Genomic DNA, 27,053 nt, shown 5'->3' on the forward strand with positions numbered 1-27,053 from the left:
AGATATAGATTTTCAATATAAACAAATAAATACTGCGTTTGTCAGAGAATTTATTGTGCCTGAGTAATTTAAATATACAATAATTGGTTTGTTTTTTTTTTTGTTTTATAGTTCGGATTCCAGTTATACAACTTGCTTTGAACAAATACTGTTCTCCATGTTCAAGATCATGGCTATATTTATTTTCTGGCACAGCCACTCCAGAATGTCTGCTGCATCGCTTTCCAAGTACCAATCCATTATGGGTGACAAAGTACCGTCGTTCTATAGGTAAGATTAATCCATTATTTTCCAATTCTCTTTTAACTATATCAAATGATATCATCTTACCTTATTCACATGGAAAATAAGCTTGTTATTCAGCACCGTAGGCGGTGACAGTAATTGATGGGTATCTAAGGTCCACTTTACATTCAGAGATCCCCATGTACATCCTCTCTCAATGAAATACAGTCGCCTAAATTCAATACCAGTTTAATCCCATTTATTGAATTAAAAAAAAGTCACTGAAATAACTTTTTTCTACTTACTGCAACGAAACTAGAGCTATATGTTTACCATCGTCAGAAAGAGCAGTATGTGCCCAATATATTTCTGTATCGATACCAGGATTTTTGTTTACCATACTTAAGAGATGCATTCCCTTAGCTTTATGCATTGAAAATACTTCAACTCCCTAGGAGAAAGTTTCAAATTTAGTTTACAGATAGAAAAGACTGTCTTCTTTACTGTCTTCTTTGTTTACCTTATACGGATTCACGTAGCGTGCTAGGCGTATCCGAGATATAAACTTATGACCTATTTCTTGTGCCCTGAAATAACGAATATACTCAAATCTATACATATTAAAATTAATCATAGCATAATTTTAATATGTACCTTTTTATAATATCTGCTATTATTTTTGAGTAAGCCTTTAAAGAGGAACTTTCATTGTTAAAAAATATTGACGTTTTCTTTCCCAAAGTTTTGAACAAGTACTTTAATTCTTCTTGATGAATACCTAAAAGGTTTTGATAACCGATTAAAAATCCTTGTATCTAAAAAAGAAGAAAGGAAATATAGGAAAATAAATATTATACTTACTACTTCTAAATGCAGCTACTATGCTGAATGTTTCTAATTCGAGTTCTGTAGAAAATGAGCTATATAGCGAGAAAGGAGGTATATCTTTGTTTTGAAAACATGGCTCTTTTGCCTAAAATAAAAGTTTCATTATTATTCGTTGTTGTAGAATCAGGCGATCGGAATTTTTTTAAAACATACTTTCGATTGCATCACACGTGGTTCGATGTCAAAATTAAAGATTGAAGTTTGCGTAGTAGTGTCTGGTGTATTGTACCCTAGCTGGCATGTTATTTCTTGACTCAGTTTCTCTGCTATTTCATCTCCGCACAAAATCAGCTGCAAAAATATTCGTTGTACGTGTTGTAAAATGTATGAAATGTAAAAAATTATCGGTAAATGTTACTTACCATATTAGATTCATAAAAGTTGTCTCCTGGCGATTTAAAGTTATAACCACATTGATTTCCTAAGACGGTAGTCGAACGTATTAAAACATGAAATTGCTGCATAATCTGAGTCATATAAGATCGTGATAAATCTAGTACAAGTTCTTCGTTTTCAACGGTGATGAAATTTTCTTGATAGCAAGGAAGTCTAAGGTGAAAAAAATAGAATGTTAATACCATGCAATTATAAATACAGACGAATCAAATATTTTGCATTACCGTAGTTCGGTATATTTCTCAAATCCTCCCTTTTCAGAATATTCAAAAATAAATCTAACGACATTCTTATAATCTGCTATATCGCTAATATTATAAATATTAGGTCTTTCTGTATCGGCTAACAATGTTAAACGTATCATGATCGGAGAAATATATATATGTTCTATTATATTTTTTCTCTTAACAGTTGTACCCTGAAACATGTTATTGTTCATTTTCATCTATGTCAATATATACATATATACATATATCGTATACGAAGGATAAATAAAATATACGTACGTTACTTTTGCTGAAAGGTAATATATGAATACTTGAAACATCCTTTCTTAATTTCACGGCGATAGAATATTTAGTTTCCGGTTTTTTTGGAATCAAATTGATCAGAGAAAGTAGTAAGCCTTCTTGTAGATTTAAATTAAATTCTCTAATTATAAGGCAAACACCTTTGTAAACATCATAATTCAGCTTTCTCTGTTTCAAATATGCAAATTCTACGCAATGCTTCAATCTATGACTTCCTGCATAATTGATGATACTTTTTTGCAAATTAGAATATAAAATCACTGGAAAGGTAGTATTACGAACTTGATCATCCACCTGAAATAATTATTATTTTATTAAATTCTTACATAATATTATATTAATTGAAAGAAGAATTATAGTTGTTGAGGTGTTCGGGTACGAGTGATCATCCTTTGATAGAGAGTGATTGCTGGGGTGATTATCCCAGAATGCTCGTCAAGTAACCGAACACCTTGTATATTAATGTACCTGTATTTTGTGTATGTAACCCTGCAAATGAGTCAATGACATAGATTTCCTGCAGTGTAACCAAATTCCTGGAGAATAGGTTCTTCTTAGTTTTCCAAAGAACGGTTTAGTCATATGCATTTTTACAAGATCAACCTGAAAAATTTCTTTCATATTCTATTTATCCTCTATTTTAATTGGAATTTTGTGTAAAACTTACATCAATAAAATTCTCTAACTGTGCTTTTTTACAAGAATGTACATATTTGCATTCTAGCCATGCACTCAGTTCTAACGATAAACTCTTCCATTTTCTGTCAAAATAAAGCTCCCAATGAGCTGCTGAATCTGTTATATTTCCATATACTAATTCCTTCAGAATTTCATTAGATTTTGTTACCTGTAAAAATATGAAACACCCACTGAAGAAATGACATTCCCGTTTCTTTTTGCATATACTTACAATACTGATGCCAATACCAGCAAAGGATAGAAATATTTCCTTTTTACTAGCTTCTGGATCAATGATACTTTTTGCTTTTAAGAATAGCGTTTCGTGTTGAGTAAATAGTAATACTCGTTGGTTCACTTCCATGTAACTCACCCAATAAACAATTGTTTTATCTGTCGACGATTTATCATTATTATCGTCATCGTTATCGTCATTGTCGTCGTCGTCGTCGTCGTCGTCATCGTCATCGTCGTTGTCATCGTTATCGTCACAATTATTATTCTCCCTATTAATACTCTCAGGTTTAGATTCCAGCCACGTTAATTTATTATTAGTTGGTTTAATCGTACATGCAGAAGACGATCCACCGCTACATTTTTCCACAATCACAAGTGGTATAACTTCTTGTCCGTATCCATCCTTTAACACAGATAAATACAATATAAATTATACGTTTCAATTCAATATAGTACACACGATACGGACGTACCTTTTCAAATTTTGCATTGTATCCAGGTTTTTTATTGTTATATACATTCCAAATGAGTTCCCTAGTCTTAGTAGGGTCATCCCATGTGTACAGGAGACTTTGAAATGGATTTATCAAAGCTACCTGTCCTAAATTACATTGACTAATTTTCAAAAATAAATTGTCACAAAAATTGTCTATTCTTATGGGTATATCACCAGTCACATATTTTTGAAATGTTACATAATACGGAGAAGTGATGCCACCTTTGATTTGTACGGTGATTGCTGACTAAAAATTTCCTTCCATATATTATCGAGTAACATTTAAAATTTTTTTTACAATTTTTTACAATTCATTACTTACACCATTGTCCATTCTCAATACAGTCTTTCCTACGCGTGTAACGTTGAAATGCTGAGACACCAATTGACTATTTCTCCATTTTATTTTCATCTTCATTGATTCTGTAACCGGCCAAAATGGCATAATTTGTCCGGGTAAAAGATCGTTCCATAAATCCGCTTGATCGTTTTCTTCCATAAATCTCAAGTTTCTTTTTGTTTTGTTGCTAATGTAGAAATAAGGAAGAAATGTTATAATTTTTGTGAAATTAGGAGATAAACGAGAACTTTCAATCTCTGTTAAGATTCTGTATTTTCTTCCTCGTTCTGTATCTTTGCATACAATCAAAGACATTGAGGTAATTCCTTCTAGTCCAAATGGCAAAGACCATTCGGATTGATGGGCTCTTAATCTAACCATGCTTTTCTTATTGTTCTTTTGAGAAAATATCATCAATTCTTCTTCTGGTATCTCGTTAATTATATGAGTATAACATTCCTAATAATAAAAATATTACATACCATTGAGTTGTTGATAAATATTAAAAGTATATGTATATACATTGTGATGAAATAAAAATAATCACCTGAATGAACAAAGGTAATCCAGACTTGTTTATCATCCAGTATTGAGACTGAATAACAACGTGCCAACTTTTAACTTTACACAGTTCTATACACAGTAAAAAAGATTTTGCCGAATCAACCTCGCTATCTGCATTCATCGCAACAAATTTTCTTTCTAAATTCGTGTTCAGCTTAACCATTCCGGTCCAATAAATACCCAAATAATTTTGAATCTGTAACAAAATTGACGAGTAGCTTAATTTAACTTAACAGTTTGACAGATAGATGTATTATGTATCAATACATACGTACCTTAAAAACAAATTGGATATCGGTATTACAATTTAAAGAATGCATGTTTATTCTTTCTCCTGGCTCAATTTTTACTTCATAATTAATAGCAGGTATATGAACGTCTATAACAAATGGTAGCTGATTGTTCAAAATAAGGGGAGAGTGAATGCTTATCAAGTAACTTGGTACTTGGCAGCTCGGTCTTGTAGTTAACGAGACTTCGTTACAAGAGACTTTAACGCAAAATACAGAATTACTTTCGTCAGCTTTTGTTTTACAACATATATCTTTAATAACATTCATTGTTGCGCTTAGTTCTTTCCAATAAATCCCATCTTCGCTGACCTGATACTTTCTAATAATAATATAAATAAATAGATAAGAATAAAATTATTTTTGCAACGTCAAGTTTCAATTGAACCGATTTTCTTTCTACTTACTCTAAATAAGCAGGCAATATATGTATAGGAAAGTGATAAGCTATGTATAAGGGAACACTGTAAGTAGAATCAGGTTCAATTATTGTCATTCTAATGTTGTCATCAAAGGGATTTGTAGGTTCACCGATACACGTAAGCCCCAATTTATCTAGTAATGATTTTTTATAGTAAAGACCCAATGCATACGATGTTTCGTTTCGAAACTGAAATAAATATTGTTCGAGTAGTAAAATTTAATCGAGTCCATGTAGGCAAATAAAGAAACGAAATATTTTACCTGTAAAGGAGATCGTACAGTAATTGTACGATGCAAATAATTGTTTATCGTAGCTTCTATAACTAAATGATAGCGAACTTCGTGTCTGATAGGTCGAAGTGGAATCAGATTGCAACCTTGTCTTTTTGGACAATATACTAATACATCGTCAAATCCTAAGAATATTACAAAACGGATAAAAAAATGTTTCTGTTTTAACTTATAGGGAGAAATACCTTTAAAAATGACATGTAACACTTCTCCGGTGATTGTCTTGTATATATCAATGGTGGAGTCATCCTGAAACATTTCTTCCATTGGCACTGAATAATTTTCGGAATTTACGTCTGGATCAGCAAAATCAGTTTCATTATCACCCCACTGGGGGCTAGCAACACCTGATTGAGTTTCCACTTCTGGACTACTTGGAACACTTGCTGGTGAATTAATATCATGGTAATCTTGACTGACGATGACACGGGTTACGCTTTTCTTATCTTCCTACAATGACAAAATAAGTAGAAAAACACAATGAGAATAAATATAATTTATTATTAAAAAATATACCAACTTCTTCTGAAACAAGAAGTTCTAGTCGACTTTCATGACCGATATGGTTTTGAAGATTTAATTTTCTCATAGGAGCAGGTATTATCGGTATTCCACTAGCAGCTTGTTGAAATGCATTTACAATAATATCCATTACGGCAATTAAATTCGAAGTAATCACAATATTCAGTTTATCCTCTGTTGATACAGTAATGTAGACCGCCACATCGTTTGATTTAATTGATTCCCGTCCAACGGGTCCAACTGTGGTTAAACATTTATTTGGAATGAACTTAAAATAATTGAATTTTTTTTCAATTGTAGTAAATCCTTACAGGAGTCTACGTTACATTCCGGTGTTAACTCTAATCCCTCGTCTTCGTTTGTGCTAGAATTCTCGCTATCGCTATCTTCCTCTTCGCTACTGTTACTGTTAAACAAGTAATTGGAAGTTTTTACTAATTTTTTCTGACCTTCATCGTCATCCGTGTCAGAGTCTTCTTCGTACGTTGAATACAGATCTGTCTCTAAAATAATAATTATATTTCTTCATTTTTATTATTAATTGATCGAATACCGTTCGAATACCACAGCATACCGTTTGATTTTGGTACTGTTAAATGATCTGGGCTTATAAAAACCATATCTGTAACATCCTGATCGGTATTCTTAGCGTTTCTCTTTTTAACTTTCAGCGCGTCTTGTTTTATATGCTGATGCGAATTAGTCCAGTTTGAATTTATCATAAAAGCTTCGCCATGACGCATCTAGATATACGATATAGAAAATCAAGTCAATTTCAGATAAGAGATTAACGAATGACAAGAAACACGTACTTTTATCATTAATTCCCATGGTCTACAGGTTGTATCGTCTTCTGAACAAAAATCAATTAAGGGTTCCCAACTTTTATAATCCACGTTATAACAGAGTGCATGAAGCTTTATATTTGATTCAAAATTAAAATCGTTAAACCAATCGTTAATAGAAGCTGTAACTATGCTGTGCATTTGTATAACAGGAAGTCTTTCTGTCAGATATTCAATTTCCAGTAATAAACAAATTACTAATGGCTTTAGATTAATCGTTACCACTCTATCGTTGCATTCGTAATTTAAATGTGAATCATCTGCAAAATTATGAATTAGAAAAGTTAAAGTTGAAAAAATCTTATTGATGTACCAGAGAACACTTACCATCGTTCAGTTTCTTATACGGAACATTGGAAATTTTTACCGGTGTCCATAGATTAATGTGCACATTAGAATAATCATGATTGAAAGATTTATTATCTTCCAATCTCAAGTTAACGCTATTCATTAAATTTGTGGCTTCGCTCAGTATCTGTAAATAGTGTATGTTATTATTTTAAAAATATTTATCTAAAAAAAAAAAGAAAAAACTTTCTCGACCGGGAAGCCAATATTTACATTGATAAATGCATGTATTATTTCTGCAGAGAGATGAACGTTAATTTTGTTCACAGTGACAGTATAATCGACGTTAAATTCGGGTGGTTCTTCTTTTCGACAAATTTCTATATCGCAAGGACACAGTAGCCAGTACGGAGTATAACGGGAATAATTTCCTTGTCTCCTTGATTTGGCTCGTATGTCGGTAAGTGTACATACAATGGACGATGAACAACTGTGTCTGCTACTTTCAATAGATATTTCAGCTTGCAATAGAATTACATGCGCGTTGGTTGCTTTCAAATCTCCAAAAAGTAAAATCTCGGGTTTATGTATCCTCACAGATATCGAAGCATCTAGATTAAAAACAAAAAAAAAAAAAAAAAAAAATAATAATAATAATAATAATTAAAAAAAAGATACGTACTTTGATTATACGTACATAAATATTCACATACAATAATGCACACAACATTTTCTGTAGTAAATACATATAAATACCTGGTTCTTCTTTAAAATATTGTGCGTATTTTAATTTCTTTCTTTCTGCAGTGATATTATCCCTGCTCTTGATTCAAAATAAACAAATATACATAAATGTCGAAAAACAATACGTTTCGACGACAATACGTTTCACAGAATAGTCAAGATAATTGCAAAACGTACTTTAATGAGACGAATAGGATAATTTATCCTTCTAGACAAATGTGTAATTACTTACTATCGTTGAATTGTTATTCTCGTATCCGTGATTGACAATTCCTTTGTCAATCTGATCTGCTGGAAATGAATCCATTATGTATCGAGTAAGATGCATCACGAATGGAACAGACAAATTCACTCTAAATTCTTGAATAAGTGCATCAAAACATTTTTCACCCTGTGGCCCGCAAGTATACGTAATATCAACAATCGGTGACATAGAAATACATATGTAGGATTCAGGTTGCACTCCAATTAATCTTGCTGGTGATTGAATTATTCTTCAATGAAAATAAAAAAATATTAATTACTGAAGATTATTATTTCAGAGTAAATAGTAGACTTTGCTTATACAGAATACAAACTTTCTTATAATTTGTGATTCCTTTCGGGTATCTTGTAAAACACAACTCTGAAGAGAGAATTTCATCTTTAGACTTTTGTCGCTATAAAATCCGTACGTATTGATTATTTCTCCGAACGTTAATCTGCATAAACCATGATTCAGATCACGAACCGGTGAACTCAGTACCTGGAATTGCACACTCATAATCAGAAAAGCTCGTTAAAAATCTTTTACAGAATTATTGACAAGAAAATCTGTTTCTGTACCTCTTCTGAATCTAAAAATAAATTCAATTGCAATCCTTCTAATGTTAGTTTCATATTAACTTCACACACTGTATTTTCATTGTGCGTAAGAAAATCTTCTAATTTCTTCACCATCACATCTTCCACCTCGGCTTTCTTCAACTGATCTTCCATTGTAGACTGTACTTGATTTTCATATGCATTTTTAAATAGTATAATTTTCGAAATGTTATCTTTCCACACTAATATACTAGACTTCAGGTCTCTCTGGCTTAGATTAATGTTTACAAAATCCATAGAACCTTGTAAATTGAATAGACCATACGTTTGAAACTCCATTGCGCTACGATACTCTGCTTTTCTTTTAATATCAAAATGAATATGAACCGGCTCAACGATCGGTTCCTATGAAATAAAAATTAATATAAACACTTGTTGCGTTAAATATTTGCAATCATTAAGAATATGACATTTTTTACTTGAATTTCCAAGTCTTGATTGAGCGTCATAATTGCTCTGGATACAGTTACATTGTTCAGCTTTACTAAAATGTTATCAATTATTAACTGATTTGTATCGTTGCCAGCTACCTTAATACTTTGATTGAACTGATCGTTTCTTTTGAAAAAATTTTCTACCGATAATACACCTGAAAATACAAAGGTTGAATATACCAATGAAATTGAAAATTTTTAGCGAATTATAAATATTCTTGGACAATCGCAACCTGTATTTAATACTAGAAGAGTTGGCACATCTTTTCGTTGAGGTAAAAGAAATATAGGGCCTTGAATGTCGATGAAAACATGTAACTTCGTTGCGGTTCTTTTAAATTCCTCGATACCGCTCATAACTTTATCGGTTAAGTAATTTTTTATGCTCAAGCAATATGTGGAAGTAAATGGTGTTAAAAAATACTGTAAATGAAATTGGATGATATAGCAGTAGCAATAGCAATGTGCATAACGTTAATGTAACGTACAGATTAAATGTTTACCTTTAAATCGTGCAATACTTTATAAATAAGTACACAACTGATTCTCCCGATAGAAAACCTAAATGTTCCATCCGACATCACATCATCTCCATTCGTATCGATATCGGAACATTTATACAATTTTGGCATGTGTCTCACATATTTTAAATCAAGAACTTTATCCTCCTCCGTTATCAGTAACTAGACAAGAAATGCATCAAGTTACAAATATTATGCAGTTTATATAATCTGTACGTATTTTATAAGGTTGAAAACTTACTTTTGAATAAAGTGTATCTTCGGTCATATCTTCAACAGATAACTGTGTAAGATGTGCACGTAAAACCATTCTTTCATTAGCATTGTAAATACAATCATTTTCTAGTCCCAGGATCTGTATTTCCATTAAATCCAAATCTCTGTCACAAAATCTAATCACGAGGGCGTTAAGCCTTGCAGAATAATTCAATTTAATAGCACCTAAAAAAGAAAGAAAAATCGTTAACGAAGAAATTTGTCATTCGATAATTTTTTATCTACATAATACCTGGAGGAATAGGTGGATCATTTTCTTTTACTTTCCATTGTACGATACTCTGGCATAAGTTTTTCAGAACATTGAAAAGATTATTGTTTTCAAAAATGCTGGAGACATATTTTTCATTATTTTCTACAAATAGTTTCTTACCGAGAAGTAACAAATCAGACAGTACATACCCGAATAAATTATACCAATGGTCTTTTATTTTTAGTAGCGCAGGTCTGTGAAGATTTATATTGACGTTAAGTATGTTTATAACAAGAGATCGTTCAATACTTTTGAAGTGAGACTTAAAATCAGGACAATTTGATTTGACCTAGGATAAAAAAAAGAAAGTAGATATTTGTTTAGAAACATGAAAGACATAAAGAAAAATTCTGATTCTTCTACAAAGTACCTTACGAAATGATACTACAAGAACTTCATAAGGTTCTTCGGTAGATATTAATTCTAAATATGATCCAGTTACTCCTGCATTTGTTTTGTCTACCAACAAAACAGATCCTACACCAAACTGGATAGCAGATCCATATTGCATTATTGCAGTTTCAAGATATAATGCATGTAATCTAAGATGTAAATAAGGCTCTTCTCTTCCACAATTCATACTTGCCAAGTGAATCGATAACTAAAGCATTAAAATACTAATAAAATTTCATTTTGTAAGAGTTAAACAATATTGCAAAATTTTGTTTTACATATACATATAATACCTCTCCAATAGCGAATCTTAACAAGAGATTGATATGATTACACGGAGATACACTGTCGTCGAATCCAGATAAACTGATAGTCTTTGATAGTAATTCCAAATCTTCTTCACTGACTTCAGAGGATACAATACTGTTACATAAAACGAATTTCTATCAAATATTATTTACTTACTTACGTACTTACATCAAGTTAAATATTCTTCGCCTCGTTAAAATATTCCAAAAACATTTTACATATTAATATACTTAATCTTACTTCGTTACCTATCGAGTTTTTGTACGTTAGTCGTCCAAAATTCCTTAGTAACAGTTGTAAATTTGTTTTTGGATCTTTCAATCGACGGCAGACATATAGTGCTTTGCACATTTTTAAGTTGTTTCATCGATACGAAAAGTTTATTTAATCTTTTCTTTGGGACGTGTTGCGTTAAGTCCTCCTCACATTTCTTGACATTCTTCTGATACATCAACAACAAGAGATTTAAAAAGTGAACACTCTGTTGTATCTTGTTTTCCGATAAATTGAATTTAATACATGAAATAGAAACATTTACTTTAGTCCTGTAAAATAAGTAAAACAATTATAATAAATCCAATTTGATATTATCTTACACAATTAAAGTATACAATACCGTGGTAGCTGGTGATATTCAGGTTTGACACTATACGAAATTGTTGTATTTGCTTGTATTTTCGGCACAAAATGATATTCGGAATCTTTCATCTTTCTGACTGACCTCCAATCATCCCCTGTCGCGTAATAAAAAAGCATTAAAAAAAAAAAAAAGAAGAAGAAGAAAAGAAATTCATTTAGCTATATTTAAAAAGAAAGATAAAGACAAACCCGAGTGACAAAATAATATCTGTGCTCCTGAAAATACAATATGGATTCTATCATAAAGTAATTCCTCTAATTCCATAAGTGTGGCATCTTCAAGTTGTAAATTCGTATTCTGAAGTTCATTAGACAGGTTCACATTGCCAAAATCAACGAGAAGAATGTTTCCATCTCTAAAATAATACTTTTCTCATTACTTAAAAATTCAATGAAATTTAACAATTTATAAATATAACATATACCTTTGCATTGATCCATGTTCGGGAAATACAATATACGGCCCTTTAATATCTATTTTAAAACTGATCCGTAGCGTCTGAGATACTATATTTTCTACCAGAACCAAGAGATTCTTCTTCATGTAATTACACAACTCGTACACCCACAAAATAGTTGTTTGAACGTTTGTATCGCTAAGTTTGAAAAATCGAATAATTTCCATCATAGCATGCTGAAATGTAATATAAAAATTTATTACAGCTTATTTATATAAAGAACACTTGTAGATTTTTTAAGGATATTGTCATTACATGATAATAAGTCACTTCAATAGCTTCTAGGCTTATAGACACATCAAAAGTTGGATCTATATTTTCGCCATTTTTCTCAAAGTCTATTGCCAAAAAATTTGTTGATACATTTCCTGTAAAAACGAATTATAATGTACTACATACCATAATTTCAGTTCCTTCATCTTCAAATATTTATTCTTATACCTGTTAAAATATTATCGACAGTAATTAAGGGCACTAGATCACCTTCCAGAGAGACACCTTCAATTACAAAACTCTCGGCCCGTGTAGATATTTTAAAAGCAGACAATGCAGGTCGTATCTCAATACTTGTTAAGAATTGTGTTATAGTTACAACAAGAATTTCTTTGTCATTTTTTAAAAGACTTAAACAAGAATTTGCTAATGTAAAATTCAACTTGTAATCTAAAATAGAATAGAAAAGTTTATTTTCATTCATTTCTTTTCTTCTGCTGTATATTTCTATACATATACATATTATTTAAAGATTTGAAATTATACCAATTGGTTGTAGGAGCTTTTCTATTTTGATTTGTTTTTCTGAACTGTTACTAATATCATCGGAAGATATCTTCGTTTCCTGCCCTTGAGTTGCCTTATTCTTTATTTCTATATTTTGTACTTCCTCTTCGCTTAAAGATGTACCATTCTTCATACTATTTAGCGATAGACCACCGTTATTCACGCCTTGATGTTTTTCTTTAATCATTCTATTTTTCAATTCTTGTCTAGCATGTTCTCTAGCTATTACTATGTTAAACATTGTTAAAGAATCTTCGTATTTTTGCAAATCCAGCTTCAGTTCTGTATCATTTGGCTTAAGTAAACTCTGTAGACACGCTTCTTTGTACCTTCTGTAATTTTTTCTATGTTCAACAATTTTTTTCCAGGTATAAGGTTTCACGTTATAATCCAAAATAGAATTGTAGGCATACTTCCACCAAGCTGATGGATTTTTCTTTATAATTTCATTAGGACGATATTTCATATATTGTCTATGGGAAATGATATGAAAATGTAAGAAAATTTGCATTTAATTTAATACAAGAAACATATATACATACTTTTTAATATTTGTACGCAGTAACGAGTCGTAGAGATGACAGAAAGTAATATACTGCATTTCGGAAATTTGCATTGCAACATCGTGAAGAACAATATCAACCAACATACGAGATGTTTGCGTTTCATTTCCTTTGTATATGATTACTTTTATTTTTGCAGTAAAAGGTTTTAGAACTGTAAAATAATTCTTGTCAACTCGCTTCTTTACGTATACTAACAATAAATGTAAATATAAAAATTATAAACTTACGGAATTGAAACTCTTTGTTTCTCATACCAAATGTTTGCAACGCTTTATGCATTGTACTTTTCCATGCAAAAATAGCGGATATATCCCAGTCGCACCCGTTATTTGTAAAAGCAGATTCTGTATTGTTATCCATATATATGCTCAAAGATTCTGCTCTGACCAGTTGATAAATTGTGCTTAAATTGCTCGTACAAATGCCAGGTTTCCATTTGCTGAAATGGAATTTTAAATTTCATGAATATACGTAAGATGAAGGAATAGATAAAGAAAATCAACTAGTTACCTATTCGTAGTCATTATAGATACGCTTTGAATACAAATACCACAAGCGCATAGAGATTCGTCGTTTATCTCTTCTTCGTATCTAATATGTACATTATTTATAGTGATTTGAAAATTCTTTGTCACTGATTTCAACAAATTATCAAATAATTCTACAAAATAACTGCATATGTAAAAACCATTAAACACCAGAAGATACCAGAATACAGATTTGTTAAGTACCTGTCGTATAGGTTTCATCTTCCTTTAAATCTTCCAAAATTTTTCTCTTCTCTGCCCTGATTAACTTTTTCTGTATTTCTGGATCATACGAACCATATGTAGCAGGTACAGCTACTATGTATATATCCTTAAATACATAAATTTATATGATATACATATATGCAAATAACTGATTACAAATGATTTGTTACCTCTAGACAAAGTACAATCGGTTGAGAAAATAGTCCAGCCCATGGTATTTTTAAAACAATCTTCCCTATAAGTCCTACTTCTACCTTGATCGGTAAACCAAGCTGATACTGTAATGCAAATGATACATTATTTTTATCGGTTTAATAATTATATTTACGTAAAACATTTTATATAAAAGAAAAGTTTACTTACCAAAGCTTCGGGTTTCAGTTTAAGATCGGTGAGACAAGTATCGCCAGAAAATATACCGACATTAAACTGTTCGGTGTCCAAGTCTTCGACATACTTCCCCAGAAGCCGATTCAAGAAGGCCGCTATGGCACCCTCGAACATTGTTTCGCGTATAACTGAATGTGTAACGTTGTTTATATACTTACCGCATTCGATGCAACACGGTTTTCTCTAGCATTGATACTTCTTCTCATAACCTTCTGAAATTTGTAAAATAAATTCCGTCATGCGCAAAACTACAGTATTTTATTGATCCGCTTTTCTCTATCTCTTTGAAATCCCGTCGTGCCTGACCAGCACGGATAACGAGTTGTCTCCGTTTATTGGACATCTACATATTGTATATATATATGTACACATCGCGCGGATCCTTTATCGGAATAAGCCATTTATAACTTAAAGTTTTAAGAAGAAGATTAAAAGAATCTAATTCCGCTTAATTTATGTATATATAGCACTCGTTTATTGTTATTGTATCATACAAGATATTGATCATTTCAAATTTTATATACAGTAGTATTAAACTGTCTGGAGAGATGCTTAATAAAACGAATAAAACATGGCATATCTCTAGTTTTATACGTTTTACGACGCATTCAATCACAAAGATCAAACAATATCGAGCTACAATATCGCTTATAACAGCAGCAATCGGTAATCAAATTACGTTCATGCATTTCTATAATCTATTACTTGAACGTAATCATCATTTTTTAGTAATTTCATTGTAATTCGATAAATTGAAGAACCTAGAAAATGTTTATAAGATCGACATCTAATACGCGCTATATGCTTATTATTATATACAGAAAAATATATGTACACATTACATTGTTATCATTTAACGTCAGTTTAAAGAGGATTAAAGAGGATTAAAGAGGATTAAAGAGGATTAAAGAGGAAAATGATGTTTCGTTTCGCCGGTATTCGGATCTACTATAACCTTTTCCTTGTGACTATTTGAAGGGCTACCAAATGCATTTGTATCAGCGAATGGAAAGAACCTTCCATCCGCGTACTCCTTAAAAAGTAATTCAGCAGCCTTCTGTTTCTCTTCCTTTCCATTTGATGCTATTTTCTTCATTGTCAAAGTTAAAAGCTCTATAATAAGATAGGATTCCGGTTTGTAAAGTCTTGTGAAATGTAGTCTTATATGTTCACCAACGTTCTCATCTTTCCGAGGGATGTAGTCGCAATGGGGGCAGGATGGCGTCATTCTTTCAATACCGTGTCGACGCTTATGAGCGTCCATCGCTTCTTTGTCACAGGTGGAGAACGGGCAACTTTGGCAGCGTAACGTTTCCACTTCGTCGTTCGACGATACCAGTATACCTTTCTTTTGCAACAACATTAAAGACTGCTTGTCTTGATTCGAAGCTTGAACTCCACCGTAATTTAACATTGATATTCCGTTCGTAGACATTGTTGCAGCTGAATTATTCGACGATTTAAGAGTCTTTCCTGAACGAGATATAGATTCCCTATCGGAAACTGTATCGCTATCGATGGTGATCGTGTCATCTTCGAATTGCCTCCGCGACGCTTGCGCTTCGGCATTTGCTTGATGCTTCTTCAAATGCTGTATGTAATTAGCATAATATTTGACAGAATAATCACAAGTGTCGCAACGATATCTTTGTTTCGCTCCGTGCAACGTCAAATGAACTCTATACTGTTCTCGTTTCTCAAAAGCGGAAGGACATTTGTGACATTTGTAACGTTTCTCTTTCAAACGACCATTCCTCAAGTAACCAGGGTATACGAAATTCGGATTGCCACGCATAAAGATTCCAAACTGAGGATCGGGTGGCGGACTCAGATTCGAAGTTACATCGTTCGTATCATTCTGTCGTCTATGAACCACTTGATGTTTTACCAAATTCTGAGCTGTCTTCGACGAGTAATCGCATTCGGTGCATTTGAATCTGTTGTTGGATCCATGCAAAGTCATATGATACTCCAGAGCATCGAGTTTGAAGTAACGAGCCGGACACTTGGCACAAGTGAATACTTGATTTCCTTGATTTCGTTGGTTTGCGTTGTTATTATTGCTGTTATTGTTGTTGTTGCTGCTGTTGTTGTTGTTGTTGTTGTTGTTGTTGTTACTATTACCATTACTATTGAAACTGCTACTCGAAGTCTCCGTAATTTCTACTACGATCCATGCAACGGTAGGCGTTGAATTATTTGTGCCTTGGCCATTTGTTTCGACGCAGGCTGTGGTAGGAGGTGGATAACGTTGCGAGTAACCGTACAGTGATAACAAGTACTTGGTACGTTCTTGGTACTCGGTCGAATGTGCTTTCTGATGAGCTAGAAGGTGAGCTGGTTGTCGAGCAGCGTAAGAACACCACTGGCAAGAGTAAGCCAATTCCGTTGAATGATATCGCAAATGAATTCTTAATTCTTTCTCGCAAAGAAATCGCGCTGGGCATTTACTGCAACAATGCACAAGCCTGGAATCACGTAGATCAGGCTCCGAGCCCAATACAGGGGAATGCGTGAATCCGAGAAGCGCAGTCAAATCGATCAACTGCTGCGAATCTGGCCTCGAATCGTCTACTAAACAATGAACGGTACCTAAAGAACCGGAATGCATGTCTATGTGCGCGACCATTACTTCTCGTCGCGTACAAGTAAAACTACAATCGGTACATGCGATCACAGGACCATTACCAGGAGAATCGAGATGCATGCTTTCGTGATCTCGAACTTCGGCACGTCGCGAAGACACAAAAGGGCAGTGACGACATTTTAACATCTTCGTAAGTGTACCATCCGGTCGGGACACCCATACTAACGGAGCTTCAGGCAGTGCTCGGGTATCCAGAAGTAACGGCGGAGGTACACTGGAACTACTTTTTGAGGCACTTGTGATACAAGTCACGTTATTTTGCGTTGTTATATGTATCACTTGTTCCACAGATTTCTCTCCTTTCATACGATTCGTATCTAAAATTATAGATAAAAAACAAGTTGGTTAAACATTTAATAACATCTCAAAGGAGTATTCCCCATTGTAAGGAATAAGATTTCAGTACCTTCTCCTAATGGTTGCTGCGTTTTAGATTTAGTAGGTGAAAAATTATAATCCATATTCTGTTGATGTACAACAGCAAGTTCTTCTCCGTGAAGTCTAACATGATCCAAAAGCTCCCTATAATATCAGAATGAATAAATATTTCAGTTCAGTGTAAAGAAATATCATTAACTTAATATATCCATACATGACGATGATGTATGTACATACGCTTTTGTGCTAACGTAATAAGGGCATAAATAACATTTGAAAATTGCTTCCAAATTTGGACGATGATGAACTCGGTGCATCGATAAAGTAGCCGCATCGGATGCAGAATATGGACAATCTCCGCAGCTAAATGCATTCTATAAACAAATTAAAAATGTGTTATTCCTGTAATCAAAACCAGTTAGCGTACCACTAACAAATACGTACTTTTTCTTCTTCGTATCGTTGCTCCGATTCACTATGAGACTTAACGTGCAACGATACAGTTTCTCTATTGGAATGTCGAAAATTACAACGCTTACACTTCCACATTGTACGTTTATTTTCTTCCGAACTCGTAGCAGAGGTAGATGTACTCGGCTGACTTGTAGAATTCAAATTATTTTTAAGCAACGATTGACCACGATTTCTAGCAGCAGCTTTCAGAGGGGGAGGTGGCCTTAGTCCAATATTAATAGCGTTAACATTATGATTTCCTTCGTTCGTAGACATTATCGAAATCGGAGTAGTCGTAAGTTCGGGTGCTTGTAAATATTCATCGGTGTTCATTATTAACAACTTTGTCGGTGGTTCGTCAGAATTTGTTTCTTCTACGTTACGCTCCTCCATGTTTTGTTCGTCCCACGATTGTTGTTCGACCTAAGCAAAAAGTCAAAAATGGAAAATTTACATTTAACGTATTATTCTTTCGGTATCACGTATCGTATATACACAAATTTATATTCAACATAAAAACAACTACTCGGCACACTGAAAATTTCTTTCATAGTACAAAATAATTTGCCATAAATTAAAAAAATCATCTTCAAAATATATGCAGAGAACATTTGAAATATCATCATTATCATCATCATCATCATCATCATCATCATCGTCGTCGTCGTCATGTCGGTTATAATTACTAAGAATATGCTTGTAATTGCAATCAAATAAACATCATAACACCAATCAAGTGTCCAAGCGCTCTGATACGAAAAATTTCAAAGTGTTTTCCTTTCTTCGGTTTTTATCAATTATCATCCATCTTTATTTTCCAAATCAAGTAGACGGATCATCACTTGCGTTTATCAGAGAGAAAAAAAAAAAAAGAAAAAAAGAACGAGCAAAAAAGGTATAAAAATGTCAGTGCGCCTAAGAAGATCGACGAGCACTGTGTTACTAATATAAAAGAATTGTTTAATGTAAGTGAAATTAGTGCTTTCACCTGTGCAAGGTATTTGTTATATTTGGAATAATTCCGTCGACCTGTTTCATCCGTCATAAGTACCGTGGCAGTCATATGAACTGGATCTTTAGCTGCTTTAAGTTTAATATGTTTTGTGATGTCCCATCGCCAGTTAGAGCGATACGCGCATAGGGAACACTCGAATGGCTTCCGATTTAAATGACCGACAATATGAACATGAAAACGACTTGCGGTGGATGCCCAAAATGGACAATGCGGGCATTTAAATACCCGTCGGCCACATGGATGCGTCGAGGTGCCTTCAACCTGACAAAAGATTTGTCTACCTTTATCAAAATAAAGTATTAACATATTTTCAAATACAACGGTCTACGGTCTCGACTGCCATAAGTAACATTTAAAGCACATTCTTAATAATAAAGGAAAATATGAATAGAAAGAAGAAAAAAAATATACATAATATATCAACGTAATATGTAATAATTTATTATAAAATGGTGCTGCATACTCGAATGAAAAAATTTGTGGTTTCAAGCTAAATCGAAAAGTACTTTAAACACATTATTCTAATGGCCGTACGGGATGCTTGCAATAAAAATAAAAATGAAAATAAAAATTTAAAAAAATAGTCAGATCTGTTGACTCTCGTATTGCAATCGTTACAATTTCTTCGTTCGTGTGCGTATGTTCATATTGGTCATATGCACGTATAAATTAGATGTATTATTATTTTTATGAAACACCATACCGATGATCCAGAAGAATTCAGTCCGCTGAGATTAATGTCCCAATCCGTTTGCGCAGGAAATGTATATTCACCGCGATACGAGGTCACACGGAGTTCTGAACAATTTGATATTTTTTCTAAGCTATTGTGTATGGACGTATTGTTGCTTGTCGAGTGACAACACTGCATATGCACTTGTAGATCAGTCGAACTTTTGCAACGTCTTCTGCACTTAGGACAACGCGTTGTACCCACAGATACACTGAGAGCGGTGTGGTGTGTTTGTTTGTGACAAGCCAGCTCTTCCATGCTACTAGCTTTAAAAGTACACCAGCATTTCAAATCGTTCGTAGTACTTACAGCTACCTCTGGTACTCCGTTATTAATTGACGCCGACGTTGTAAGCTTTTCCTTTAGCTTATCAAAGAAGGACGCATTTTTTTTTTCAAATAAATCTGCCGCATTATTTGCATCCTTCTTTAAATTTCTCACCTGTCAATAATTTATTTGAATAATTATTTTATCATATACATTTGTTGCCATCTATTCGAGAGAGAATAAAAAACAAATAACTAACTTCTTTATTTCCATACAACTTGGCTAGTTCGGTGTCTCTTGCGATTTGTGCAAGTTCCGGCCTTACCCTCACACGCGGAACTTTCAATAATGTTGCCGAAGATCCACTGGTGTTGCTGCTGCCAGATTTAGCAGGGCTTAAAGGTATTAACATTGGCAGTGGTTTTTTAGATTTATTCGGTGTAATTGGAGCATGACATTCTGCCAGATGTCGTTGCATTTCAGAATCCCATGCTGTAATAAATTGACAACCTTTCTCCTCGCATTTTAACGCTATACATTCGGCATTTGCCATTGCACTTCTTTTATCTTCCAAAGCCTGGTCAGAAATCGAGTACGAATCTCCAGGACTGATCGACACGCTTGTACTTCCAGATATGCGTAACGAATCTCGAAAATCACTTGCACCCACCTGAAATTATATGGATTTTTGAAAAGAAAAAATATATATATATGTGTGTGTGTGTGTGTGTGTACATACATATATATGTGCGCGCGCGCGTGTGTGTGTGTGTCAAATGGAGATTATTCAATGGTATTTAATAATCGTATTACCTGGTTGTAACGCTTAGGGCTATTTCTTGGTTTACGCTCAAAAGGTGTGTTAGATTTGCGATTTGTTTGACTCACAGGAGGTTCGTGATGATTGGTTTCGTGCACTGTTAAACTCTGCCTGATATCAGCTGTAAAATTGCAAGCACGACATTGGAAAGCTCCTCCTCCTCCATGATTCCTGGTGTGCCTGTCTAAATTCCACTATAAACAAATTTTGTTGCTATTATTATTACTTTATTCGACCAAAGTTAATTCAATTTACTATTTCCTTTTTCTTGATAGTTTTATTAACCTTGTACGGTGTACGAAAGTCACAAGCATCGCACTTAATCATTGGCATGGAATGATATTTCACGTGCTTTGTGTAACGAGCACGTACATGCGTGACATAAGAACATTTAGCGCATCTAAAAAATCTTCTTTTCAAATGATGTACTCTCTGATGAGTTTCAAGATCCCTTGAATTTAGGGAAACATATGAACACATGGAACATCGATTTCCAGTATCGCGTATAAATTTTCCCTATAAATTATTATATATCATTTTATTAAAAACCATTTAAATATACACATGTTAAATATACTTTATGTTCTATCTTTCATTTTAAACAGATAAAATTGGATTTAAATATCCAAAAAATTCTTTTCCTTAATAAAAAAAAAAAAAAAGAGAGAGAGAGAAAATATTAATTAAATTTTACATTCAGTTTAATTTGAATAAATCTGAGATACTGTACCTTTTGTTTGTGTTCTTTTTTCAAATGATCAAGATACGCTTTAAGATTAGACAGGGGCTTTGAGGGTTTACAAGTTTTACATTCATAATTTTGCGAAGATCCCGAACAATCGTATCCCTCGTGTTCACGTTTCAGACTGTTCCTTACAGAGCTATTGCCTTTGACATCGTATGAAATTTCCTCGGAACTCTCCTGTAACTCGTATTCCCGCATCGCGACTTCCTGTCGAGTTTCTTTAAGGTTACTTTCCTTATGCGGTTCAATTTTCAGTTGCTGAGGTCGTGGACGAAGTGCACGCAATCGAGGTAGCCTTCCTGACATCTTGGACAAAATTTATTTTGTCCCACGTACCTTCTTTTCTGATTCGTGTCGTGCATCGAGATATCTTTTTATTTCCCCACGATCTTCTCAGCCACGTATCGAAATAAAAAAGAGGAGAACGACGGTCGCTTCTTCATAAGTCTATACCGTTTTCTCCTTCCAAATGACATTAACGTCAAGCCACTTTACCTCGTACATATTATTCATTTTTCACGTAAATCTTTAAAAAAAAAAGGGCTCAGTTAACAACTTAAATGACTAAATAGAAATATACCCGTATTGCAAACAAAATTTTCACATAAAAATTCTTTGAATTCTCGTTAAATCAGATCGTTAAAATACGATAGAAGACTGGTGCACACTACGGAAGTGCAAGTAGAGCATACTCGGTGGTCGCGCGATCTAGAGGCTGTGGGCGCCATTTTTTCTTCGCTAGCAAAACTGTTGACGAGGAAGGTGTTAGAGCATTTTCCACAAAAATCTTGTACTTTTATCAGAGTGTTTTTCGAAATAAATAGCGGAAATAAGACGATATAATTCAATGAAATTTTATCTGTTATTTTACATCTACTTTCACAATAATACTAAGAAGCAACAATAAAACTTACAACTTCGTTATACTTTATTCAAGTAAGTATGTATGTAAGTATGTTGTAAGTACGTACATTGATCATACGTGATATCTCGTAGCTTTAGTTTCTATTTATAACTAAGAAACTATTAGAAATAATCAAATATTACAGAAAGAACAACTTGGTTCCTTTTTCTACTAGAAACAATAACAGTTTTTCAGCTCTGGTATAATTACTTCCAGTAGCTTGTCTTTTGTACGTCCAACATCCGGTGTTTAATGATACGCAAGCCGATTTATACAAATAGGATAAAAATATAAATATGTATATATTAAAATACCTGATACTTAGATCAACAATAGAAAAATATATCTATTACCTTATGGAAATGATTACCTTAACAAAAATAATAGTTTTTTTTTTTAACAGGCGTGTTCGATGTCCATTTTCCCAAGCAATTTCCGGTTTTTAGTCAAGTGACAATCTATCAAGTTTAGAGCACATACATATGTGTGCGCATCGTGTAATCAGATACAGTAGGGAGGAAAATTAATTATAATTCTTTGAAGACAAATATCAAACAGTTAATTCGACCAAAGGTAATTTATTATTTGATTAATTTGAACCTACGAACCCGAACTCGAACCCGTCCCCGTACCGTTTTATTGAATCTGTATATATGGATGTACATATGTAAGTACATACAATCGGCCAAGAATTTATCATTACAATATTTGATGGTATGTATTTAAAATATGAAATACGCTCTTTGCACCCTTCTTCCTTCGATCTATTTTCCTTAATTTCGCTCGTTCTTCACGGACTAATTCATTTTATCCTGATACAGTGATTAACTTTCAAGTATCTCGTTATCGGCAGCAACGGTAGCTATTACCGAACCGAAGGATAATAAACCGTAGCGGAGACGATGAAAGCGCAAACAACGAGTCTCTCCCTCTCCCTCCTCTGAAACTGACGGTGATGTCAAAGTGGCGCACGTTAGGCGCCATCTGCAATTCCAATTCAGATTCTGGTTTCTGGTATCCACATACTCCTCCCGCTCCCATGCCTTCGCTTCCTCCGTTTCTTCTCCTGCAGTCCTCAACGAAATTCTATTATACATAGGTAGTATGTACATATATTGCATTGCTTTTTAATTACACTGGTTCACTTATTATAAGCAGAAAAAATAATTAACTTAGATTTGCAGTCTTTTTTTTACTATGTTATCACTGGAGATTAATACAAATTACTTTTATATATATAGATAGGTCTACTATCTTTTTGTGCCAGTGAAAATTGCACACTTATACATTAATTTTACGGTAATTTAAGTATTTTGTTCTTTTCTGTTTTTAATATCTTTCTATATACATACAGTAAATTTTAATGATTCTCTAATTGATTTTATACTATATACTTATATTTTTTATAAGACATCGAAAATATTTCACTTATAATATTATGAATAAATTAATTAAATGAATGTTTCATAAGGTAGCAGCAGCAGAAAAATTTCACAGTCATCGTATTACGTAAGTTCATATGGAAATAATTATAGGGAAAATCAACATCCACCCAAGAAACATCCGCATCGATTGCAGGTGTTTACCTTTATTTTCTCTAATTCTTATAACGAAATTATAATGATTCACGAAATTTCGAGATACAATGATTTAATTAAACGACATAATTAAATGAAATAATATTTCATACAGTTTTTTTTAGCTTAACAGAACATTTTCTCCATTATCAATATATTCAATGATTTAATTGGGGGAAGGGATTCCTTTTTATCGTGTTTTTTACGATAAGAGAAAGATAAACGATTAATTTATACCCAAGTTCATTTTTTATTAAATTAACAATTGTTTAAAAATGTACCAGAAATGAACGTAGACGTATAGATAATATTAAAAGAAAACTTTTTAATACATTTTTACAATTTTAGTTACAGTATATCCATTTCAAATATTCAAATGTACGCCTTTTTAAGGGTTACAATATATGTATGTATATATAGTATGTATAAATGCAGTTTCATTCCCTATAACCAGTAACGTTGTTCTTGTTAAATATGTTTAATACTTTGATTGCATTACATCAGAACGATCGTAACGTAGTCACTTCTTGACTTGCTTCTGCAGATTTTCTGCCAATTTATCAAGGAATTCAAATGTTTCTAAATAACTAGATCTTGTAACATTATTCAATCCTTTGATGCAAATTGCAAGATCCTTTGTCATGTAACCAGATTCAATAGTATTTATGCAAACTACCTCTAAGGTTTCTGCAAATCTCTTAAGTCTTGATTATTATCCAGTTTGGCACGATAAACCAAACCCTGTGTCCATGCGAATATCGAAGCAACCGGATTGGTTGATGTTTCTTTCCCTTGCTGATATTGACGGTAGTGCCTTGTAACTGTACCGTGTGCAGCTTCTGTTTCTACGGTACGTCCATCCGGACAAAGTAAAACTGAAGTCATTAAACCTAGGGATCCGTACCCTTGTGCCACGGAGTCGGACTGAACATCTCCGTCATAATTTTTACAAGACCACACAAAACCACCTTCTGATTTCATCGCATACGCTACCATATCGTCTATTAAACGATGTTCATACCAAAGTTTTTTCGCCTCAAATTGTGCTTTATATTCTTTCTCGTATACTTCTTGGAAAATATCTTTGAATCTGCCATCGTATTTCTTAAGAATCGTATTTTTTGTAGAAAGATACAGTGGATAATTTCTTGAAAGAGCATATTTGAAAGAGCTGTGAGCAAAGGCACAAATACTTTCATCTGTATTGTACTGAGCTTGCGCGATACCAGCTCCCTTAAAAGTATGGACAGTATGTTGAATTTTCTCTCCATTATCTCCCGTCCATGTAATTTCCAGTTTACCCGGGCCTGGTACCAAAAAGTCTATAGCTTTATACTGATCTGCATGAGCGTGTCTACCAATAATAATGGGTTTAGACCAGCCAGTTACCAGACGCGGTATATTCTTACAAATAATTGCTTCACGGAAAACTGTACCGCCTAAAATATTTCTAATAGTACCATTGGGACTTTTCCACATTTGTTTTAATTTAAATTCTTCCACTCGTTTCTCGTCAGGTGTGATAGTGGCACATTTTATTCCTACATTATATTTCTTAATAGCCTCTGCACAGTCTATGGTTACTTGATCATCGGTTGCATCCCGATTTTCAATACCCAGATCGTAAGTGTGTAATTCAATATCTAAATAAGGTAAAATAAGTTTCTCCTTAATGGCATCCCATATGACACGTGTCATTTCATCTCCTAAAATGTCAACGACAGGTCCAACCTAAAATAAATTACAATATGTAAAAGGTATATAATATAAATTTAAAAACTTTTTGTATCATTCATATAATATTATTGTTTTGATTTGTTTATTAATCTGGATTCCATTATTACATAATAGACATTTTTTTTTCTAGGTGACTTATAAACATGTTAATGACTTAACAATGTTGGAGAATCTTTAATTAAAATTTACACATATAAACGCATAAAAAAAGAAAGTAATATAAATCACAAGGATTGCTCACCTTTATTTTAGCCATTACTACAGTGGAAACAGAAAATGTTCTAACAAGTGGGTGTATCGATTGATTGATTTTTGACGAAAGTAACTGCGACGAAGCACCGTTACTACTAGCGGATTCGATGCAAACTGCACTTATAAATTGCAGGTTCTTTTTTATGAGACGGTGGGGTGAAAACATGGCAGTTTTATCGAACTTTATTCACTTTCGTAATTCTACTATTCTTTCTCGTTGTTTTACCAACAATTCTTTAAATCGACCGTTTTAATAGGAAAACTTGATTATATGTACTTGTTTCGTTAATTGTACTAAAATTTATTTTAGTTTTTCTACTTTATCTTAACGTATGTATTACGCCCATGTAGATTCACAATTATGTATATACAAAATGTTTCATTTGTTACAAGATCTTTTATTCCCGTATGAAATATTAATTAAACGAATAAAATACAAATTTATTGGAAGTCGATTAAATCGGTAGACCGTGTCGTTGGTAACGGATATTAATGCCAGTTGGTAATAAATAATGTCATATTAGTGCTACATATCTGTTAAAAAGTTTCATCTTATCTGTGGAATTTGTACTGCCTTAAGTAAACAACGTTTATTTACATGCAAAAATTACAACCACATAAATACTTCTACTCAATATGCGCCATACAGAAGTGGTTAATACAAAAATTAGGTTATTTTATGCAGAATTGTACATATGACAAACGTATAAATGATGTTTTGGTAATTATTTACAAATCATGTAAACAAAAAATAAGAATTCTTTAAACGTTCATGAATAGTAACTTATCACGTCCTTCAAATTTGCATCTCACAGAAGGAGGGTAAATCACAATTAATACAAGGTTGGAACAAATAAAATACACATGTAAATTTCATTATGTATTTACATATATACATATATACGGTGTATCTGTTACATTTACCTATGTATACATATATATATTAAAATGTATGCATATCTGAATAACCAAAAATATATTTCGTAAAAGAAAAAAAAAAGAAAAACCTAAATACTTAACATAAATTGAACATTTTATCGAATATTACAGATTAACGTATATACGTGGTCGAGTATCTCTGTTGTTAATCAGAATTTTTATTAATTTAATCAATTTTTCGATTCAATGGTAAC

At 33.0% G+C, this 27,053-nt stretch overlaps 3 protein-coding genes and 1 long non-coding RNA gene across 9 annotated transcripts; 1 reads left to right on the plus strand and 3 right to left on the minus strand.

Annotated features, from left to right (window-relative positions):
• Positions 1-30: 30 nt before the first annotated feature.
• On the minus strand, positions 31-14,740 carry LOC114879209 (vacuolar protein sorting-associated protein 13C-like). The gene is made up of 51 exons (XM_029193926.2): positions 14,366-14,740; positions 14,173-14,280; positions 13,982-14,108; positions 13,761-13,911; positions 13,478-13,689; positions 13,227-13,401; positions 12,664-13,157; positions 12,346-12,567; positions 12,160-12,272; positions 11,872-12,080; positions 11,636-11,802; positions 11,424-11,541; positions 11,056-11,352; positions 10,792-10,921; positions 10,476-10,706; positions 10,255-10,394; positions 10,085-10,182; positions 9,818-10,017; positions 9,559-9,738; positions 9,289-9,478; positions 9,041-9,210; positions 8,583-8,966; positions 8,336-8,502; positions 7,990-8,251; positions 7,770-7,836; positions 7,287-7,624; positions 7,053-7,200; positions 6,693-6,985; positions 6,455-6,623; positions 6,192-6,383; positions 5,879-6,120; positions 5,544-5,808; positions 5,329-5,483; positions 5,052-5,254; positions 4,630-4,966; positions 4,338-4,550; positions 3,773-4,249; positions 3,428-3,697; positions 2,950-3,357; positions 2,707-2,886; positions 2,508-2,642; positions 2,016-2,333; positions 1,734-1,927; positions 1,476-1,662; positions 1,267-1,404; positions 1,087-1,198; positions 880-1,003; positions 746-812; positions 531-676; positions 331-457; positions 31-264 (listed from the first exon to the last, which is right to left on the minus strand). Exons 1-51 carry the CDS (start codon positions 14,504-14,506, stop codon positions 124-126), a joined length of 10,332 nt encoding a protein of 3,443 aa, XP_029049759.2. The 5' UTR covers positions 14,507-14,740; the 3' UTR covers positions 31-123.
• Positions 14,741-14,844: 104 nt separating this feature from the next.
• On the minus strand, positions 14,845-22,357 carry LOC114879211 (zinc finger protein 845-like). Of its 5 annotated transcripts, XM_029193933.2 has the most exons (11): positions 22,143-22,357; positions 21,436-21,976; positions 20,991-21,221; positions 20,699-20,899; positions 20,145-20,555; positions 19,589-20,059; positions 18,859-19,146; positions 17,862-18,293; positions 17,655-17,791; positions 17,446-17,561; positions 14,845-17,356 (listed from the first exon to the last, which is right to left on the minus strand). In XM_029193933.2, exons 2-11 carry the CDS (start codon positions 21,754-21,756, stop codon positions 15,297-15,299), a joined length of 4,668 nt encoding a protein of 1,555 aa, XP_029049766.2. In that variant the 5' UTR covers positions 21,757-21,976; positions 22,143-22,357; the 3' UTR covers positions 14,845-15,296. The 5 variants fall into 5 exon arrangements, with proteins under 5 accessions (XP_029049766.2, XP_029049767.2, XP_029049769.2 ...); XM_029193934.2 differs by having other exon boundaries at positions 20,774-20,899; positions 21,436-22,155; XM_029193936.2 differs by having other exon boundaries at positions 19,928-20,059; positions 21,436-22,153.
• On the plus strand, positions 22,295-25,903 carry LOC114879213. Of its 2 annotated transcripts, none has more exons than XR_003789875.2 (3): positions 22,295-22,386; positions 22,758-22,927; positions 25,799-25,903. It is a non-coding gene; the product is annotated as an uncharacterized LOC114879213 (long non-coding RNA). The 2 variants fall into 2 exon arrangements; XR_003789874.2 differs by lacking the exon at positions 25,799-25,903 and adding an exon at positions 23,176-23,258 and having other exon boundaries at positions 22,758-23,068.
• Positions 24,237-26,763, minus strand: LOC114879212 (isocitrate dehydrogenase [NADP] cytoplasmic). The gene is given in 3 exon segments (XM_029193939.2): positions 24,237-24,636; positions 24,639-25,662; positions 25,910-26,763. Coding segments are annotated over 3 exon segments (1,386 nt in total). The 5' UTR covers positions 26,087-26,763; the 3' UTR covers positions 24,237-24,451.
• Positions 26,764-27,053: the final 290 nt, after the last annotated feature.

Source organism: Osmia bicornis, chromosome 11 (genome assembly GCF_907164935.1).
Source record: "Osmia bicornis bicornis chromosome 11, iOsmBic2.1, whole genome shotgun sequence".
In the NCBI taxonomy this organism is placed as follows: domain Eukaryota; kingdom Metazoa; phylum Arthropoda; class Insecta; order Hymenoptera; family Megachilidae; genus Osmia; species Osmia bicornis.